This window comes from Kluyveromyces marxianus, chromosome 7 (genome assembly GCF_001417885.1).
Source record: "Kluyveromyces marxianus DMKU3-1042 DNA, complete genome, chromosome 7".
Lineage (NCBI taxonomy): Eukaryota > Fungi > Ascomycota > Saccharomycetes > Saccharomycetales > Saccharomycetaceae > Kluyveromyces > Kluyveromyces marxianus.
The window spans coordinates 226,208-246,137 of NC_036031.1; the positions used below are offsets into that span (position 1 = coordinate 226,208).

Here is a 19,930-nt window from a genome sequence, read left to right on the forward strand (position 1 = left end):
TCCGTAAAATATTTCTTTCTTTCCCCTTACCCTTTCTTTGCCGTTCATATACATATTTCACATCGCATCGCTTCTCACTCCCCTTGCTACTTTAACGCGACCAGTGAATAGCAGTGGGTAGCGACTGGCGACTAGTGACAGCACCGTTTCGATTCAAAAAGCCATATGCCGTCCAACATGATAGATCCTTCGCCCTTCGTATTGTTCCAAGGCTTTAATATTGTCACAAAAAAAAAAAAAAAAAAAGGTAAGCGCTTTCTCCTTGATTATTAAATTACATGTTTATATATATACACATATATAATATATACAATTATAGTTTATTGTAATTAAATATGAAAGAACAAGAGTGTAGAAGATTGTTCGTGTGTGTGTGCCCATAAGAATACAGTTTTAATTGGGTAGAGTGGCTCTAATATCATATTTCCGGAAAATATTGTTTGTGTTGTGTTTGTGAGGATATAAGATTGGCAAGTGGAAATGGAGTCACAGCAGCCTTCTGGAGGTAACTCTGAGTGGCGGTTTCAGGTGAGCCCTGGGGCGGCTTGGAACTTGAGAGCACAGGCAAGACGAGAGCAAGCCGCTAATAGGAGTAATAGTGATGTGGCTGTTGGTGATTTGGACGAGCGTATGGCACGTCGTGTGATAACCGGGATAGATGGGAACGATAATACCCTTTCCGATATTTTCAGATCGAATCATTCAGAAGTGGCTTTGGGCAACAATACCGTTGAGAATGGCAGACATGGTAATCAGAATAATAATGGCGGTAATATCCTTCTGGGTAGTGATGGCGCAATGGTATATAGCGATGACCAGCCAAGTTTTTCTCGAGCTGCAGCAGCTGTTGCATCAACAGGGCCAAAAAATGGTAGTGAGAATGAGGAAGACGATCTGGTGATTGCCAGGGGTGGTAATTCACGATTCGTTCCAGGCCTACCTGCGAGCTGGTTCACGAATGCGTTCCAAGGAAGCATGGGTGGTGCCAATCAGCAGCAACAGCATATGCTAGCTAGAGAGCGGAGATCGGCAATGGGGAGTCTGGCACAGATGGAAAATGATTTGAAGATGCTATTCGAAAAAGTGGAAAAGGAAGGCTGGAAGTTGCCCCCGATCGAGGGAGATGCCAAAATGTTACAACGGTATTTTGAGAGTCATCATATTGATATGAGGGTCAGAGAAAGTTTACAGGAGTTTATCAACAAGATGCAGAAGAAAACTCCTGATGATACCAATAACAATAATAATAATAACAGCAGTTGGGCAGAGAAAGAAGCGTTGTTGGACTATTTGCTGAAACAAGTTCAGCTAACCCCCGAAGATGCAGCAGCTTTAAGAGAAATCGTGGAACTATCAAGGTACAGATTCAAGTTTGCCTTGGGGATAATAGAGTTACGAAAGAGTTATTTGAAAGAGTCTTTGCAGTTAGGAATTCAGAGATTGCGTGACTTAAACAACCCTGAGTTTTCATCGCATTCAAACCTCCCAGCTGAAGATATTGACCATTTAAAGGCGACAATCATGAAACAGCAAAGAATTATACTACGAGCAGTGGAAATGGAACTTTACTCGCTTCATTCCTACCAAGAGAAATACTCTAGTATCATCAAGAGAATGGCTAGGTCTATTCAAGACTATTATAAGAGGAAAACTACGAATCCAAATGTTCCAAACCCCATATACTACTATCATGACCTTTTCCTGAAATACTCTCCTTGGACCAAGAGAGGACTCGATTTAGCACTATACGATATGCACGTCTCAGAAGAAGAATGGAACTTCATGTCTAATCAAGTTCGTACCCAATTACCGCAGGTGGCATCGATAGCCCTAAAGGACAATAATGCATTATATACTAAAATGAAATCTTCTAAAAATACCTTCCCCTTATCTGATCTTCCACATGAAATATTGGCCATGGTGCTAGAGGCAAAGAGCCAAAAGAGCAATATCGTGCCATTGATGGCAGTTTCAAAAGCATGGGCAGAAGTAATTGCCAAGTTGATCTACTATCGGCCCCATATCAATAAACAACAACAATTGAACTCGTTTTTAGTGACAATGAGCAAATCAAAGGACGAAACTCTGTTTGACTATAGAAGTCTAATCAAGAGGTTGAATTTCTCTTTTGTTGGTGACTATATGACGGACCGTAAGCTTGAATACTTTATTGGATGTCCCAACCTTGAAAGGCTAACCTTGGTTTTCTGTAAATACATCACTACGAAATCAGTGGCACAGGTATTGAAAGGATGTCAATATTTACAAAGTGTAGATATCACTGGCATTCATCATATTGGGGACGACTTATTTGAAGTTCTAGCATCGGACTGTAGGAGGATACAAGGCTTATACGTTCCTCACTCTAATGATGTATCCCCAGTCTCCATTTCGCATTTTATAACAAATGCACCGATGTTAAAACGTGTCAAAATTACTTTTAACCAATCTATTGAGAATTCTCTTGTGATGCAAATGGTAAAATGTTGTCCATTTCTAGTTGAGGTTGATTTAACGTCTACTCCAAATATAGATAATCAAGGATTGGTAACTCTTTTCACTTCCTTACCTCAATTACGAGAGATTAGAGTAACGCATAATACCAACATCACAGATGAGTTCATGCAAATTGTTTCTCAAGAGATTTCTAGCCTTCCAGCCCTTAGATTGGTTGACTTTTCTGGATGCGAAAACATTACGGATAAAACAATTGATAAACTTGTGACCTTAGCACCCAAATTGAGGAATTTATTTTTGGGTAAATGTAGCAGAATCACAGATGCATCATTGAAGTCATTGGCCCGTTTGGGCAAAAATATCCAAACCATGCATTTCGGTCATTGCTTCAACATCTCGGATGAAGGTGTTAGAGTCTTGGTAAGCAACTGTCCCAAAATCCAATATATAGATTTTGCATGTTGCACCAACTTAACAAACAAGACATTATATGAACTCGCTGAACTACCAAAACTTAAAAGGATCGGAATGGTAAAATGTTCACAAATCACAGATGAGGGACTTCTAACAATGATAAGCATTCGCGGAAGAAATGATACGTTGGAAAGAGTTCATCTTTCATACTGTACAAGTTTGACAATATATCCAATCTACGAGCTATTAATGGCTTGTCCAAAGCTCTCTCATCTCTCATTGACGGCAGTGCCATCATTTTTACGTCCAGATATTACTCAATTTTGCCGTGCACCTCCAAGCGAGTTCACTGCCAACCAAAGACAAATCTTTTGCGTCTTTTCTGGTAAAGGAGTCCACAAGCTACGTCATCATTTGATGGGTATTCACGAGCCAACAGATGGACCAAGTACGAAGTATGATGAAATCTTTATTAGATTCTTAAAGAAGAAGAATGCGATTCAATCCAATACTATTGAGGATGAGGATCTTGATAGATTATCACATAATGCCGATCTTGACTCTGCTGCATTGTTTGCAGCTTCTGCTGTATTTAACTTTGCAAACGAGCCTTTCAACCAGATAGAGTTTGCGCATCTTGATCACATATTTTCATCGATGCTATTGACTTCCGAGGATACGGAAACAATTAACTCAGCAGATCTTTCTTCCATAGATGGCTTTGATCAATCATTTTACGATAATCCACTTGATCCAAGATTTGCTGATAGGTATGTTACAGTGGCACCACCAGCATCTCCTAATATTAACAATGAGCTTGCAGATGTTATTCGGAAATTCCGCAAAATCTTGAATCGTGTTTTGGATTTTGAGGTGAATGTGGCAAGTTTGTGTCGAATTCAGTTTCAATATTGTGGTACCTTAATTGCAGAGATGTCTTCGATATATATCACATTTGTTGATTTGAACAGGTATATTTCAGAGATTTACCAACGAATCAAAGCTTCCGAAGATCAACAAGACCTGCTAGGTTTTGTACTATGGAAAAAATGGTGGTCACCTTGTTTCAAAGACTTGATGAGAAGTTTCAAAATCACAGCACTAGTTTTGAGAATATATGTGAAAGAAAGTTTAACTGTTCTTACCCGTCAAAGAGAGCTAGTGTTGCAACGAGCAAGGGAAACTTGGGATAGAGAAGCAGCCAATGGCGGGGCGGATCAAGAAGGTGATATCGATATGGGAGTGAATATGCTGCTACCACCTGGTGGCGGCCCTGCTGAGAACAATGGTAACGAAAATCAAATGGATCTTAGACTCTTTTTACCTCCAGGAAATGATCAAAACGGAATCGAAGAAACTGATGATCAGATCATAGATGAATAACCTTCCATATATAAAGATTTAGCATAAATGAAACCTTAAAATAAAACGAAACCAAAAAAAATAAGAAGAATTATATACCGATATTATAATAGTAATGATACAATCGTTCAATATTATTTTTTAAACAGTGGATATATAACTTAAATGTCTATATTTAGGGAAAGAAAGAGCGTTCCTGGATAGTTCTAACATTCAGATATCAATATTGAACCTCTCAGCAAATTCCAATAAAATAGTGTCGTCATCTATTTGATTGATTAGCTCTTTTGCCTTTTGAAACTGTAATTTAATTTCTTCAATCTTTTCATCTATTCCCTTCTCTAATTGTCTGTATACTTCCATTCCCTTTCGATCAACCCAGTCACAAAAGTTTAGAGATGTTTCGTGCTTTGGCATCTGGTTGATAAAAAAAGAGAGTTCACCTGTGGCATCAGACGCAAGGGTCGCGCTATTCTTATTCATGTAAATAAGGAGGTCAGTGAAATATTTGTTGAGAGTGATGGTGTCTTCAGTTAGAGTGCGCAACCTATCGTTGTCAAGTGGAGACCAACTTGGTAATGTTTTTATTGGGGTATTTCGCATTGTCCTATGTTCAGTAACAGCTTTCTCGTTGACCTTTTCCGGTTCTGGATCTGAATTTATAGTGTTTTTTACTTTTGGACTTATATTTGGAGAGGAAGGGAAGGCAGAGATTATTTCTTTGGGTCGAGAAGGTGATGCATCAGGAGTACCTTGTCCATTGACATCTTGAAAACTTATCGAGAGTGACCATTCCTCTGACAATTTTCTCGGTGTCTTTTCGCTGTTGTGAATTGATAATGGTCGAGAATCTAGACCTTGAGGCATTTGGTCTTCGTGCTCAATGGCCGCTTGAGACTCTGGAATTGACGATTGTTTTTGACTTACTGAACTTGGGAGATGCCTAAGGCTATCATCATTAGGGGAAGACGGGCTTGGAACGGTGGAGGAAATATCTGAATAAGCATCATTCTCTGAATTATAACTTTCATCTGAACTCTTTTCGCTTTCCGAAATCTTTTTACTATCGTCATCCTCAACATTATAATCATCATCGTCACTGAATTCAATGTTAGTGGTATCAATATGCTCTAACTGCTCCTGTAAAGGTTTCATTGGAGTTGTTTTGGGATTTTTATTCTTAGCATTATTAGGAACTGGCAAAGCTTCCTCTGGAATAATGAAGTTACTTGTACCATTATTATCAAAGCTGAATACATCATAACTGTCGTCCAATATATTATTTGGTTTTGTTGCCTTTTCCTGGTTCTTTTTAAAATTTAAAAATACATCTTTATTCTTCTCTATTGCTTTGCCCGCATTTGTATCTTCTACATGAGACTCTTTAGAATCATTAAAAGTTTGCTGTGTTATTGTCTTCGCGAGTTTTATTTTTTTCTTTGGCGAAGTTGAAGATATCCCTTTTTGCTGGGAATTGTCACGTAGAATGTCTGTTAAATTTGTGGAATATTCTTTGATATTCGCCTGCTTCCGTTCGTCAGTGTCTTGTGTTCCTTTTCGCTCTTTACTATCTCTCCGTTGTTTGTGTTTTTGATTTTGAAATTGTTCTTCTTGTGATTTTGGCTTGGGAGGACGACCACGAGGTCTTTTGATCTTTGGTGCCATATTTTCAGCCGGATTTTTTCTTGGTCTACCTCTTTTTTTGTGTGGTTTCTCGGGCTTCGATGGTTCTGCTGTCTGTAACCTGCTTTCCGGCACTTTTCCTTTGTTATCCAGCTCTTGGTTCTTTTGAATTGATAATTCAGATGTTACACTAGAAGGTTTTGCAGGTTCCGGGTTTTCATTTAGAGCTGGTGCTTCTTCAATTGAGGGATCATGCCTTTCCAACTCGGGTTTGTCTGTAGGTTCACTCCGTTGTGATCCATTTTGTATACCTTCTTTTCCCTCTTGTGGTTTTTCCGTCTTTTTTATATCGCCGTTTATATCCCGCTTCTTTGGCTGTAATAAAACAGGATTGCGTTTATTTGTATCACTTCTGTCTCCAATACGTAGATGGTCCTTATCCTGATGGTCCCCTGAAATAGAATGTGTTTCATTCTTTGATGTTTCCGTCACAAAAGCTATTGTAGTAGGATTGATCAGCGATTTCCTCGGCCTTCCACGACGTTTTTTCACTACAGGTACGTTCTCCTCTAATGGAGATCCGCTTTTGCTCTGCAGAAACAGATTCGAGCTTTCCTGGTTTGGTTCTGTAAGTATTTTTTTTGGTCGTCCTCTCTTCTTCTTAATTGGATTCCCCTCTGCATCTAATTCAACTGGTAAAATAGGTTTAGTCCTAGGTCTGCCACGCTTTCTTTTCACAGATTCGATATTATTCTGATCATTAGGCTTGCTTTCGTGGGATTCCTCGGACAAGAAGGACAGGTCCATTGCCGAAGACATAGTCAATTCATTCATATTATAAACATCAAATTACGAATTATCCGTTTCCACGGATTCAGACTTGATGTTTGTAGACCACCAGTACCAATTAGCACCTAGTAGTGCAGCTTCTAGCTAGAATACCCAGGCTTTCACACAAATTCAGCCTATTTAACAGGTTGATGCATACCAGGTTAGAAAGCTATTGTTCTCTGTTTTTTGTTCTTAGCCTTTATTTGATCTTATTTCTAGATATTTTTCAGTGTTGAAAACCGAACTGTAAACAAACAAAAAAAAGGTAGAACAACAGGTAGATGGTAGATGGATAATCCAAAAAAAAAAAAAAGATGAGTAATGTAATGGGTTTGATATACGCAAGGAAATCATTATTTCTAAGTATATTATTTAATTATAATGTACAGAAGTGAGGTTGAAGAGCGACACTAATACGTTAGATATGAAGGTTGTTTTTGTTGTTGATATCTTGTTTTCTTCGAACATCGAATTTATAATGTAATTTATGATGCATGTCATTAATTAGATGATTATTCAGAGTCTTCGTCGTCATCGTCTTCATCAGCGGTCTTCAACCAGGTGATGAAAGGCTTAGCGGCTCTACGGACCTTCTTGGAGACATCCTTAGGAACAAACTTCTTTGAACACTTAGTACCGAAGTTCATGATTTCTTCTTCAGAGATGATATCGTTGTTGTATAGTTGGACCAAGATCTTTGGCAATAATGGGATCAAATCAGGGTGATCTAGACCCAAGAATCTTTCGATACCACCCAAGAAGTTCTTTTCGAAGTCCTCGTCCTTCAATAGTTTTTGTAAGAAAGCGGTGTGCTCAGATATGTCCGATACAATATCTTCATCGAATAAGACTTGAGCCAAAACGGCGGCGACCTTAGGGTCGTCCAGAAGTTCCAATTCGGCAATCTTCTTGTATAGTTCCACATCGGTTGGTAGCTCTTCGGATTGTAGTACCCATTCACCGAATTCTTCTAGTTTGGTGAATTCGGTGGTTTCCTTGGCTGCTTCACCGTGTAATTCCTTGGCACGGGCTCTAATGGCTTCTTCAGACATATCAACGGCCCAGTCCTCGTCCTTGACCTCAATAGTGGCTAGGTTTGAAGCAGCAGCATTGATTTGTCTGGCCAATTCGTCGTCGTCGGAATCGTTTTCTTCGCCATCTTCCCCACCGGCTTCTGCTTGGGACTTACCTTGTGCAATATCACTAATGGACAAACCACCACCTCTGACGTTAGCAGACGCGGTGGCAGCCTTCTTCTTCTTCTTGGAACCGTTCATACTGTCTGGTGGGTTCTTCAAGATGAAAGAAGACAACTTGTGTCTCAAGTCCATTGGGGTTCTCTTACCACAAGCCTTACAGTCTCTAACCAAGTCGTTGTCCTTGGTGATCACAATCTCGGTTTCTGGATTCTTACATGATCCACAAAGAACAAACTTGTTGATGAAACCGTCCAACACATCCTGCAACTTGGCTGGTTGGTGAGCACCGTTAACGATGTAACGGTCGTTTTCCACATTGATAGCGGTTTGAGCACCTAATTCAAAACCAAAGTACTTGATAATGTATGGAGCTGGTCTGTTCAATGCACGGGCAACATCCATAGTGTTCATAACCACTGTCTTGATACCATTACCTCTACCTTCGATCTTAGCCTGGATAGGAGGCATCTTATAACGGTAGAACGGATCATTGTTGTCCCTGCAAATATTAATAGACATCTTGGCTGCTTGTTAATGCTTTAGCAATCTTCTTTCTGATTATTCTGATTTAGATTCCAGATTAAACTTAATCAAAAGAATATAAATCCTACAATCACGGCAATGATCCTTTCCTTGAATCAAGCCAGCTAATGGTTCCTCCTTTTTTCGGGCAATCAAAACCGTGCTGCTTGCTTGGTAATGAATTGGCATTGACAAAGAGAGAGAGAGAGAGACAGAGAGATGCTCTGAGTTTGCCTCGTTTGGGGGGATTTTTCATGTCACAGCGTACGACTGTGAAGAAAGAAAAAAAAAAAAAAAAAAAGTTACAAAAAATTTTCTTCGTTGGAGATGATATTGACGTGAGTCATGTGATCCAGAAATGCACGTGATTTCAATTTTATTTTTTTGATTTCCTAGCCCAACATGGCTTCTGGGTTCTGTCTAATGCATTGAGACAGCCATTCTCCATTGCCCAACGGTATCTGTAAATCTAAACCTAAACCTTTAACAATTGACAGTATGACAAGGGGCATATTCTGGGCTAGTTGTTGTAATAGCATTCAGGGGTCTCAAAGGTTTCTATATAGCTAGGTTTTTTTAGCGATTTCAGACGTTAAGCAAGCAGGATCTGTTTGATAAACTCAGTATAATCAATCAAATATGGACTTGTTCAGAGAGAAACTATTGACAATTCACAAGACAGCAGCATGGACAGTGCTTCCCCCGGCCGAGATCGAATATGCATACAAAGAGGCGAAATTTCTCCTTGCTTCTGGTCTTAATGGGTTAAATGAGGTGAACTACATGAGTGTGACTGAACTGCTGTTTTACCTGTGCATTGTTCGTGGCTCAGATGAGGAAGCGCAATCGATATACCAGACGGTGAAGGACCAGTTTGGGGAAGACTCGCCCCGGATTCATCTCATGCGTGCGACTTTAATCCAAGTCACAGAATCGGACGATGCGGCAAAGGAATATATAAATAAACTAATCAAGGGACAATTGGAGATAGCGACTGATTCTGAGGACTACGTCCAAATGAAGAAGAAGCTTCTGGCCATTGAGAGACCTTCGATGACTAAGGAGAAGTGGGTTCAGGAGCTTTTGGACCTGGTTGAAAAATTCCCATTGGATGCAGAGCTTTGGTCTTTGCTTTCTAAAGAGTACGAGGAGTCGGGCAACTACGACCAGGCTATATACTGCATGGAAGAAGTTATTGTTTCCATACCGTTCAACTACGAAGCATTTGGCCAATTGGCCTACTTGCATTACCTCAAGTACACGAAAGATCCAAGTTCCGAGGCATCGCTTCAGTCCAGTTTATCGAATGCTTTAAGGTCTGTTGAGTTGGCAGAAGCCTATGTCAAGGGATGGGGTTTAGTCTTGACCACGTCAGAAAAACTGATGAAGAAAGACTTGCACGAATTGGCAACGCGTAAGTTGGTTGAACTGCAAAAAAATACAGACAATGCTGACATCGTAAACATATCCAAATACTTACTGGACTCTTCTGCTTAAGTTTCTATTAGTATATATGTGTGTGTGTTCGTGTTTATATAGGGCTGTATAACTGTTCAGTGCGATACTTATACCGTCTCTTTTTTTCTTAAGACCTCGCAGACACGTTCCTTCAACGGTAGCACTGATCCGACCCAATTACTATCCCTTAGCGATCGTTTTGGATCACTGGAGTTCATCTTACATTTATTCAATACTGTCTTATAATCATCTTCCATGTATTTCCACTCCCTCACTACAAGTTCTTCCGCAAATTCAATATAGAGTCTCGTGTCCACAATCTTGAAGAGAACCTCGTCAACTCTCAAGAAGAATCGGCATAACAATAAGAGTCGTTCGGCCATTACTCGGAGCTTGATCGAAAGTATACTGATTCCATTGTCTGCTAGTTCATCTTCGAAAAGTATAAAATCGTCATAGAATAAAATAGGATCCCTGCGGGACAACTTATCTATAGGTAACTGATAATCATCATCTCTCACAAATTCGTAATCAGAATCTTCATTCGTGGTACCTTTGTATAGCGTTGTGTATGACCAGTCCCAATGCTTACCAAATTGTAAGCCTTCCTCCGTATTGGAAATTTGGCTCGATTTCAGTTTTGAATTAAGCCACTTTTCTGAATAAGAGACTCGAAGACCAGAGTCCCCCAACTTCACTTCGCTCAATGCATGGAAGGGACTAAATTTAATCCACCAATTCGTGCTATTGTTGATTATTTCCACCCCAGAATTACCAAATATCATCTCAGGTATCGGGAAGTGAAGTTTCTCCGTCCATTCATCGATCTCATCGCTAGATAAAATTGGTCTTTTCGTCGTGGTAATAGTCCAATCTCCGATAGTTACTGAAGGATCATCCTTAGCTGGTAGAGACGCAACTGGCGAAGGAACAATAACCACTCCGCAATGGTCGCAGTTCGGGTTATTCGGATTATTCGACTTGTGGGGGTGATTTTGTGTTGTTTTTGGCTTCATTTTAGGCCTTGGACTCATCATTGTATTGGGCCGCTGTGTAGCCATTGGGCTCGCCAAACTACGTGTACTGATCACGGAACTTTCTCTCATGGTAACAGTATCCCTTGGTTGTGAACTTCCTGGACGACGTGCTCTCACTGTACTTTGAAACATCTCGCGGGCTTGATTAACCTGGATTATAGGGATTCCGCTCCCGAATGGTCTTCTACTTTCTGCATTACTCTGTTTGACATCCGGATTCTGGTTCTCGTTTTGGCCTTGGTCCTGACCTTGACCATTGTCACTCATTTTCCTTTTTTAATGCGAAGCCACCGTCTGCTGTAGTTAATTCCGGAATTCTTTTATTCCGTGGATCAAATATTAACAACTGTTAGAAGTTTGTATGTATGGGCTTTATCACGTACGATTGCAGTTGTACGTTGTATCCTTGCTGCTTGCTTTCCTTAATATTTTCTCTTTATTTACTTAAAAGGTGGTAACTGTTATATTTCTTTAATAATTAATATAGTACAATTGTCAACTATTTCAACAAAAATGAAAAGTATGAGATGAGATGACATAAAAGGGTTATCTGATCAAAATATAAAGAACAATAACTGAGTTCTTAGCTATCTTCTGTGAGGGCTATCGACGTAAGGAGTGGTGCAAATTTCTAATAGCAGTGTGTGAGTAACCTTTTCACTCTCTATTTTAGAATAGTACCATAGTATTTGGTTGGATTAAAGCAGCGAAGTTAGTTAGTATAGAGATGTCGTCGATCAAGGTGAAGTTAGGAGTTCATAGACAACGAGTGTTGATGTTCGTTTCATTGTTTGTCATGGGTTTATTGTGGTTTACATTTTCGAATAGTCAGCTACCGATTGACGGGGCTCCAAGTGGTTTAATTGGGGATTTTGCTAAAGTTGGTAGCAAGTCAGAGAATACAGAGGATCGTACAATCATGCCAAAAATGCCAGACCAAGAGGCTAAAGCAGCATTAGGGAGGGCTTCTTGGAAGTATTTCCATACGCTCCTAGCACGTTTCCCTGACGAGCCAACAGAGCAGGAGAAAACTAAGCTCCGTGAGTTTTTGTATCTCTATGCAGAGTTGTATCCATGTGGGGAGTGTTCCTACCATTTTGTAAAAATGTTGAAGAAACACCCACCTCAAGTATCCAGTAGAACTACAGTGGCGTTATGGGGGTGTCACATTCATAATATGGTAAATGAATATCTCAAGAAACCAATTTACGACTGCAACACAATCTTGGAGGATTACGATTGCGGGTGCAGCGATGCCAACGGTAACATCGACCCAGCTTTAAACATGAATAAAGTTACATTTGAGAAAGAGGACAAACAGTTGGGCTGAAGAAACAAATATTTGAAAATTAAAGTTTATGTATATATGTATTTATATAATAATAGCAACCGGATTTGTTCTCTACATGATAGTACAGCAATTGTTAGCGTCGTTATTCTGTGATCTGTTTTGGATGTTTCTTTTAGAGTTCGTGTAAGGGATCTCTCCTATATCAGGATATCCCCATACATCAGGTATGAGGTAATCTTTCTGAGTAGAAGCATAATCTATGATTGAAAGGCACGCATTTGACGCAGTGATACGTTCTCTTGCCAATTCATTTCTCAACTTGTTGTTCAATTCTTCGATCCGCCTTAGCTTCAAAAGCTGGATTTTATATGGGAGCTCGCCCATCTATTAAGTGGTATCTTGTAAGTTTGGGTTGTCCGTGTGCAAGCATACAGGGGAGGCGAAGAGAAATATTCGCGACACTCCTTCTAAATCAGTTGCTACTAAGTCAGGAGGTTTGGGCAACTACTGATCTAAGTTCAAACTCAAATATGTATATATATAAAAATACATAAATACACTTCACATATATGCGAGCTGTCAGCTCTGAACCAAGTAACCTTTCGAAACTAGATTTCTGTGTGAAAGGACATCCAACCGTTATCGAGCAGTATTTCAAGGTTATATATCGTCTTCAAAACTAAGTATCTCGGGTTTCAGTTGGCTGTGGTCAGAGTCTTAACCTGAAACCTCAAAAGTGTCGTAATGCGGTTTTTTAAGGGAGCCATTGTGTTAAACTTGGTACCTGACTTTTCAAGGTGTTTGGGTGTTGTTTTTCCATCGTTGAAATGCTGAACCATCTATTCATTCCTCAGGCCGGAAACTATCGCCATGGCGAAAGTTGTGCTGGTGTCTTGTTTTACCGTAGCTGGTGGGCGGAAAGTCATCATACTCCTCTCATAGACTAGACATTTGGTGTTGATGTCGGTGTTGGTGTTGGTTTTAAGTACATAACAGGGTATTTCACGTATATCTTTGGTTCAGCATTTTATAATCCTTGCTGGGGCCCATTTTTCGTGGTGCTACCCCCGGGCCCTCTCTCTCAAGGTAGTTGCCAGTGCCCAAAATACCACAATCCTGTGCTTTCCTCACCCAGGCACCTATTTTAAATCATGTGACCTGATGTTTCTGCTATTATTATTATTGTTGTTTTTTTTCCTTGTTTTTCCTTCAGCAGGGCAGGGCCATTACATTACTAAACAAAAAAACTCTAGCAGCATCTGCGATACTATCAACTACATTAAATGTGCAATAGTGGAAAGCCCCCGGATAGTTCGTGAATTCAACAAGCGATAATCTTGTCCTGAAATCTCAACACTAAGCAGAACAACAACAAAAAGCATTATGGAGCATCCAAGTTATACATTAGCAGCTTTGGCCACCATTGGTGGTACCATGGGGTACGTTCGTAAGGGAAGTGTTCCTTCATTGATCGCTGGTCTAACCTTTGGTGGTATCTACGGGTACGCCGGCTATTTGTTAAAGCAGAACGCTGACTACGGTTTGGAATTGGCTCTAGGAGCATCCGGTGTGATGTTGGCTACCGGTATTGCCAGAGGTATCCCAAGCAGATTTACCAAGCCAGTTCCATTGGTCTTGACATTGCTAGGTGGTTTGGGCTCATTCTACTACTACAAGAAATACAAGGAGTTTTACCCATGAGCAAGCAATAGGAAGGAATAGGTAGTGACAGAGTTTTATATATAGCACTTACATATTAATGAATATTCACGACTAACCAAAAAAAAAAACAGAATACACAACCAACAACCAGTGTTCTGGTTGGACCTGATTGATTGGACCGAACGATAAAATAAATAATATGATGTGGAAAGACACAAATTGTAATAATAATGTACATGGTATTATTATGATAGTTATATTTATTTAATAATATGGGGTAAAAAGTATAAAAGTTCAACAACCAAAAGTAAGGCCGCTCGCTTATATCGAGCCCAAAGGTTATAGCCAGTAGAATCTCAAGGCCCGAACTCGAAAGGGAAGTATAATGCATGATACGGCACCGATGCCAAAAATGATAAAAAGAAGGTCAACTAAATCTCAAAACCCGCCGTGAATCGCACGGTTAACAGGTGAGAAGACCTATCATGAAGAAAGTGAAAGGGAAGAAAAAAACACTTAAAGCACGTAACTAGACCAGCTTAGCTGCGGGAGAAAACTCACCTACAGCAAAGCATCTTCGGTGCCAGCAGCAGTAGAGTTCTTTCTGGAAGATGGTTGCGATACTGGGGAAACAGATGGGATAACAAATGGTTTGGAAACTTCAGAGGTCAAAACTAGGAAAGCCATTTTAGATTTTGTTTGTGTGTGCGTGTGAATAATTAGTTATTTGTCTTTAGGAAATAGTATTAAAACTGTTTTCTATGGTTGATGGGGATTGTGTAATATATAATTATATATAAACAATACAAGATATAATCCATAAACCATCAACAACTTCTTTCAACATTACTCAGGTCCCTTGTCTTTATATACTTTTTGTAAATTACATCTTCTTAGCACGTTACAAGCATGAATGACCACTAATCCATGCATTCATGACAAACTCCTTGGAAATTACTACTACTGCATCATCGCACCCGGAGATGAGATCATCACCATCATCGTCAGGGCAGGGCAAAGGGAACGAGAAAAGTCAGCACCGGGTCATCAATCCCAGTTTGTGTGACCAGAAAAAACTCAGAACACAATGCTCATAGCACGTTGTTATTACTCAGATGTATGACTGAATGGTTGGTTCATGCACAAACAAACAAACAAAAAAAAAAATGAATGAATGATGACACCGGAATTTGAACTGGCAACCCGCTTTTTTTTTCTAGAAAAGTGGGCTCAGTACTGCTGGTTCTGAGAGAGAAGCATTGAGATCCTACCAAAATGCATGACCCCGGGATGTTACCCGGGGACATCGTATGCGTAGGAAGTTCAGCCTTTTGAAAAAGCACCGCGCGACTATACCTGCGGGAGTTTCTGAGTTTTTTGTCATCATTCCGAGACGAGCGCACTTTAAAGTGCGCGGCGAGGGATGAAAGTTTAAACTATACCCGGGAAGGAAAGCAGGGAAGGCCAGGCAAGGCAAGCGTTGTGCTTTTGTCTTTTTTTTCTGGTTTTAGGGGTAGTAGTGCAGGGGGGCAGGAGGAAGCGCGCGGCAGTAGATGCCGGGTTAGGCAACGCCGCAGCCTCATTGTAGATCACGTGCAGGTACGGCTCCAAAGACAAACGGTACATGCGGGTGCAAAGTGTGTGTGTAGGTGTGGGAAAAGAGGGGCAAGCCAGCGGGTGTGGACCCACACTGGAAAAATGAGAAGGTTGCGTGGGGGTAGTGGCCGGGTAGCAGTTGGAAAATCAGAGAATTGTTGTGCTCGGAGGTAGTCAGGTGCCCTCCCGGGCTGCTGAGGGGCAGGTGTGGACACAGCCTCGGCGCTTAATGCCCGACATAGCCATGTTGGGTACGTGTTACACTAAATTTTGGTTTGATTCACCTCTATCTATCTACTCTTTAGTCTAGTAATGTATGTATGTATGATACACCCGGTTTTTCAGCCCCGGGATATTCCGGTTACCCCGGATTTTACAAGGCTCGGGAACGGAGCCTTGCTTGTCATCATAACCCGGTGTGTATGTGACAAATAGCCCTTGATGTAGTTCTTCGCTATAAGCGTTGCTAGTATGCACTCTAGCTCATCGAGATCATCGGCGGCGCTTGAGTCGCCGTTTTTAGAAGAACCAGCGTCGGCCTTCTTCCTGTTCTTGTCACGTGATCCGCTAGCAAAGGCGAATGCTCGCGCAACAATATCTAGCGGCACCTTTGTAGTGGCCCCGTTACAGCTCCATGCCACTTTGACGAGCTTTAGTTCGACTAGCTCGCGCAATTTTAAGATGGTCACGTGCAAGTTTCTGGACACCAAAAACAACTCGTTCTCGCGCACAAAGGTGTCGTACTCGTGGAGGTTCCCCGTGCATATGCTCGTTATTAGCGGTTTGTAGAAGTTGCTCAATTTTCTATACGTTCTCTGGAGCACCTGCAGCCTTGGATACTGTCTCGTGTGCATGAGCTTCATTGGAATCAAGTAGAGCAACACTCGGGTCCGTACTGCGTGAGTGTCCTTTATCGTTTCGTATCTCCGGCAAATGTCAAACGCTTCGTTCAACCACTGGTGGCCCAGCTGGTAGTTATTTTTCTCGTATCCGTAGTATAGCCCCATGTAGTACTTAAAGCGGATTATTATGAGGTCATTGTCAACTTTGCGAATGTATGGATCAATCTCATTCAAGCGCGACTCAAACACTTTGCACATGTTTGAAAGAAGGCCGTAAGCTTGGATGCGGTAGTATAGTTTGAATAGAAGTGTGGCAAAATAAAAGACACCTATTTTCTTGTTTTCCAATTCATTCTCGTTTCGGTCTTTGAAGCATGTGTTTAGTGTCATATGGATCACTCTTCCTGCTTGAATCAAGAAAGACTCTTCCTCTTCATCATTTTGGAGCCGGCCGCCGCTTTGTTCTTTGTGCGTGTCAAGTGTGTTCGCTATATCGTACAATTGTTCACCGCTTTGGTACAGAAGCGGTATCATCCAATTTGTTCTGTTCTCGAATATCCTGTTCAACACACGAAGCTGCTCCAAAGCCAGACGGAATAGTGGAACAGAAATTGTAGCATTGTCTTTCTGGTACATTTTCTTCATGTCATTGCATATTTCTATCAATTGGCTCACCTTGTCAAACTCCTTGAGAGCAAAATGCGGCTTCGACACTTTTATTTGATGATCATATTCGTAATTTACCAAGTCTTTGAAGGAATCATTTAGTATGTTATCCCGAAAACAAACGTATATTAATTGTGCCATAGTTTCCTTGATATTCTACCGCCTGAACCTCTGTTATTTCCTGCTATATGATAGTAACGGGGCTCCGTTTCAATGGAGACTATGAACGTTTACATCCTTCCTTTTGGTTCTTGACTTTAATTCCTTCTGGTTTTTTTTTTTTTATTTTTCAATGTAGTGAGGCCTATTGATGCAATGAAAAAAAGGTAAACAGTAATTCTTAATTCATTGCATAAAGGCACACACTCATAGATATGCTACCAAGGTTTTTACTAATGTATAATTACGTGAATACTAGGGGCCAGTGAGAAACTAGGTAACTGTATCTTTCTTGTTCGCCATGAGTAAAAGAATTGTAAGTGATTCCACTGGCCTTTACAAGCTGAATATTGTTAATAAAGAAAAAAATAGTCAGGATTCAGCTACGGGCCGAAACTCTACAGAAAAAGAGGAGTTGGAAAATGAGAAGCCATCTTCACAACCGCAATCACCACGGAGGGCCGCTTTAAAAATTAACATAGCTAATGACTTGAAGGAACCTGAAGAAACAGAAGACGAAATAATAACCAAGATTGCCCAGGTAGAAGATGAAATTTTACAATGCGAATCAAAATTGTCTAGCTTAAAAGAGGAGTTGAAGATCCTGCAAGCTAAACTTCAACCAGTTGTCAAACAAGCAGAAAGTGTACCTGAGAGCAGAAGAAGCAGTCGTTCAGACTTCAGATCCAAAGTGAGGAGCATCTCTCCCCAAAAGTCTGTTCCAGGATCCCCTACTTCAAAATGGAAACTGTTCAAAGAAAATGGCTCCAGTTTGCTTAAAAAGTTTAAAGAGTTCACCATTGACGATGAGGATGAACAGGAGTATGATGATTTGATGGCAAAAAATAAGAATAGCGGAATTCATCATTTCACTGTAAAAAATGGATTAAACTACAACTATGACACTGATTCTGAATCAGGCGATGAAACCGATGATAAATCCAGCGAAGAGGATTAACGGTATAATGAAACTTCTATTCAATTGGATTAACTATATTCCACGTTGTTTAATATATATCCACTACAAATTTAAGGTAAGGCAAAACTTACTTGTATTCTCTTTATAGACAATATGAAATTAGGCATCTTTGCTCTCTTTATTTGAAAGTGTTTGAAACAATAACCTGAGTTGTCTTTAGTGCTTCGTACTTAACCTTTGAGTCTTGGTGTTGTAGAAGTTGCATTATTATCAACTTGTCCTTTTGTACTTTCTTAATTGAATCGTTGTCTAATTCCATAACTTTACGTATGTCATTCAATAAAATTTGAAGACTTACAGCGGAAGGCTTCTTTTCAGCAACGAACTCCTTCAACAAATCTATCAACTGAGTAAATAGCTTCCAGTTATTCTCCTTGAACTTGTCCAAATTATCTAACCAGAATTGACTATCTTGATGAACTGGTGACCACAACAAAATCTTCGAATTCAATTCCGCCATATATTCATCAAAGGATGTCAATTCGTGATACTCTGTCTCCAATGATTCCTTCAAAGTAGCAAGATCTTCTTTTAGTTCATCATCTAAAAACTTTCTCTCCATTATTTGGTTCAAGGTAGGAATAGCATTTCCAAGCAAAATTAAGTTCTTCACGGTTGACTTGTGGTTCTTGACGGAGTCACTGATACCATTCAAAATGATAGATACAGATAATCTAACCACCTTTTCCTTAATTGTAGATCTTATTAGAGCAAGTAGCTGGAGATATTGGGATAGGTATTGTTTGGTAAATGCCTCGGTTATTTTAGGGTCAAACGTTAACAACCAAATGATCATTAGAGCATAGTACTGTAATTGGATTTGCAAATTGTTGGTGTTTGTTTGCTGAGGTTGGTATTCGTTGATCGAAAAAATGGATTCGAATACGATAGGCAAGTAGTAAGCATGTTGTGACCAGACGAGTTGCTTGTATGTCTTGTTGACAGTCAATTCTTGTAACAATCTGATCGCTAGATAGACAGCATCCTTATGTTCGGATTTGAACAAGTTTTGGAATTGTTTGTTTTCCAAAAGCTTGGAGGTCAACTCTACATCTTCGAACTGCAAGAGCAAAGAAACAAAGGTGAACGCAGAAATCAAATTGAACTGTTCCTCAACTAAACCTTTGTTCAATGTGTGCTCATAGAATTGAGACAACACCTTCTTACTGTCTTTCTTAGAGATAAGTGTGATGAGTTCTTCGCTATAAGGCTCCAAAGTTAAAAGTTGGGACAAAAGGTTGACAACACATTTGTTCACATCCAAATTGTTTGATGTCGCTAGAATGTGTAATAAAGCTGTCAAAGCTGTATCCAAAGGCATATCGATCTTTTCGTTCTTCAACATTCCACTTTCGAGTTTCTTCGTAGTTTCTCCATCAAACTTGCTAATCTCCGATGAGCGAACCAATGCATCCCATCCAATCGTTCTGGAGTTCAACGAGTGACGGATCTGTTGAAAATGGGTACTATCCAGTAGTATATGCTTGAACTGATAATTCATCCTTATTTTTCTTGTTCACTCAATAATACGACAATTTCGATCGTTCTAACAGGCAATCTCTCCTCCAAAAAAAGATTGAAGAGGTTTAGATGCTTGAAGGACACTTGCGAAACCTGTTGAGAACGCCACTTCGACTTCGTTGCCCTATCTCAAGCAAGCGGGTTACCTTAAGTTGTGCTGCCTCCTTTTATTCTGTTTTATATTTCATATTTTATTTTTTTATATTATTTTGAAAGATATGTGGATGTGCAAGCGAGAAATTCATTATAGTAGGAAAAAAAAAAAGATATCAATTTGGCTTAAGATGATTACCGGGTAAATTTTTGCCACG

General features: G+C 40.1%; 11 protein-coding genes across 11 annotated transcripts; 5 read left to right on the forward strand and 6 right to left on the reverse strand.

Moving 5' to 3' along the window:
- Positions 1 to 480: 480 nt before the first annotated feature.
- Positions 481 to 4,254, forward strand: GRR1 (SCF ubiquitin ligase complex subunit GRR1; the record flags this gene model as incomplete). Its single annotated transcript, XM_022821357.1, has 1 exon — positions 481 to 4,254. One exon carries the CDS (start codon positions 481 to 483, stop codon positions 4,252 to 4,254), a length of 3,774 nt encoding a protein of 1,257 aa, XP_022677727.1.
- Positions 4,255 to 4,446: 192 nt separating this feature from the next.
- Positions 4,447 to 6,690, reverse strand: BIR1 (survivin; the record flags this gene model as incomplete). The annotated part of the gene is made up of 1 exon (XM_022821358.1): positions 4,447 to 6,690. One exon carries the CDS (start codon positions 6,688 to 6,690, stop codon positions 4,447 to 4,449), a length of 2,244 nt encoding a protein of 747 aa, XP_022677728.1.
- A 509-nt stretch (positions 6,691 to 7,199) lies between these two features.
- On the reverse strand, positions 7,200 to 8,405 carry TIF5 (translation initiation factor eIF5; the record flags this gene model as incomplete). The annotated part of the gene is made up of 1 exon (XM_022821359.1): positions 7,200 to 8,405. The coding sequence occupies one exon, from the start codon at positions 8,403 to 8,405 to the stop codon at positions 7,200 to 7,202; it is 1,206 nt and encodes a 401-aa protein (XP_022677729.1).
- Positions 8,406 to 9,047: 642 nt separating this feature from the next.
- Positions 9,048 to 9,905, forward strand: EMC2 (Emc2p; the record flags this gene model as incomplete). The annotated part of the gene is made up of 1 exon (XM_022821360.1): positions 9,048 to 9,905. One exon carries the CDS (start codon positions 9,048 to 9,050, stop codon positions 9,903 to 9,905), a length of 858 nt encoding a protein of 285 aa, XP_022677730.1.
- Positions 9,906 to 9,973: 68 nt separating this feature from the next.
- Positions 9,974 to 11,170, reverse strand: TIP41 (Tip41p; the record flags this gene model as incomplete). The annotated part of the gene is made up of 1 exon (XM_022821361.1): positions 9,974 to 11,170. One exon carries the CDS (start codon positions 11,168 to 11,170, stop codon positions 9,974 to 9,976), a length of 1,197 nt encoding a protein of 398 aa, XP_022677731.1.
- Positions 11,171 to 11,630: 460 nt separating this feature from the next.
- Positions 11,631 to 12,233, forward strand: ERV2 (flavin-linked sulfhydryl oxidase; the record flags this gene model as incomplete). The annotated part of the gene is made up of 1 exon (XM_022821364.1): positions 11,631 to 12,233. One exon carries the CDS (start codon positions 11,631 to 11,633, stop codon positions 12,231 to 12,233), a length of 603 nt encoding a protein of 200 aa, XP_022677732.1.
- Positions 12,234 to 12,305: 72 nt separating this feature from the next.
- On the reverse strand, positions 12,306 to 12,578 carry STE18 (Ste18p; the record flags this gene model as incomplete). Its single annotated transcript, XM_022821365.1, has 1 exon — positions 12,306 to 12,578. The coding sequence occupies one exon, from the start codon at positions 12,576 to 12,578 to the stop codon at positions 12,306 to 12,308; it is 273 nt and encodes a 90-aa protein (XP_022677733.1).
- A 999-nt stretch (positions 12,579 to 13,577) lies between these two features.
- TMH11 (Tmh11p) lies at positions 13,578 to 13,895 on the forward strand (the record flags this gene model as incomplete). Its single annotated transcript, XM_022821366.1, has 1 exon — positions 13,578 to 13,895. The coding sequence occupies one exon, from the start codon at positions 13,578 to 13,580 to the stop codon at positions 13,893 to 13,895; it is 318 nt and encodes a 105-aa protein (XP_022677734.1).
- A 1,898-nt stretch (positions 13,896 to 15,793) lies between these two features.
- CSN12 (uncharacterized protein) lies at positions 15,794 to 17,101 on the reverse strand (the record flags this gene model as incomplete). Its single annotated transcript, XM_022821367.1, has 1 exon — positions 15,794 to 17,101. One exon carries the CDS (start codon positions 17,099 to 17,101, stop codon positions 15,794 to 15,796), a length of 1,308 nt encoding a protein of 435 aa, XP_022677735.1.
- Positions 17,102 to 17,420: 319 nt separating this feature from the next.
- ACF4 (Acf4p) lies at positions 17,421 to 18,077 on the forward strand (the record flags this gene model as incomplete). The annotated part of the gene is made up of 1 exon (XM_022821368.1): positions 17,421 to 18,077. The coding sequence occupies one exon, from the start codon at positions 17,421 to 17,423 to the stop codon at positions 18,075 to 18,077; it is 657 nt and encodes a 218-aa protein (XP_022677736.1).
- A 139-nt stretch (positions 18,078 to 18,216) lies between these two features.
- VMA13 (H(+)-transporting V1 sector ATPase subunit H) lies at positions 18,217 to 19,599 on the reverse strand (the record flags this gene model as incomplete). The annotated part of the gene is made up of 1 exon (XM_022821369.1): positions 18,217 to 19,599. One exon carries the CDS (start codon positions 19,597 to 19,599, stop codon positions 18,217 to 18,219), a length of 1,383 nt encoding a protein of 460 aa, XP_022677737.1.
- Between the last annotated feature and the right edge of the window lie 331 nt (positions 19,600 to 19,930).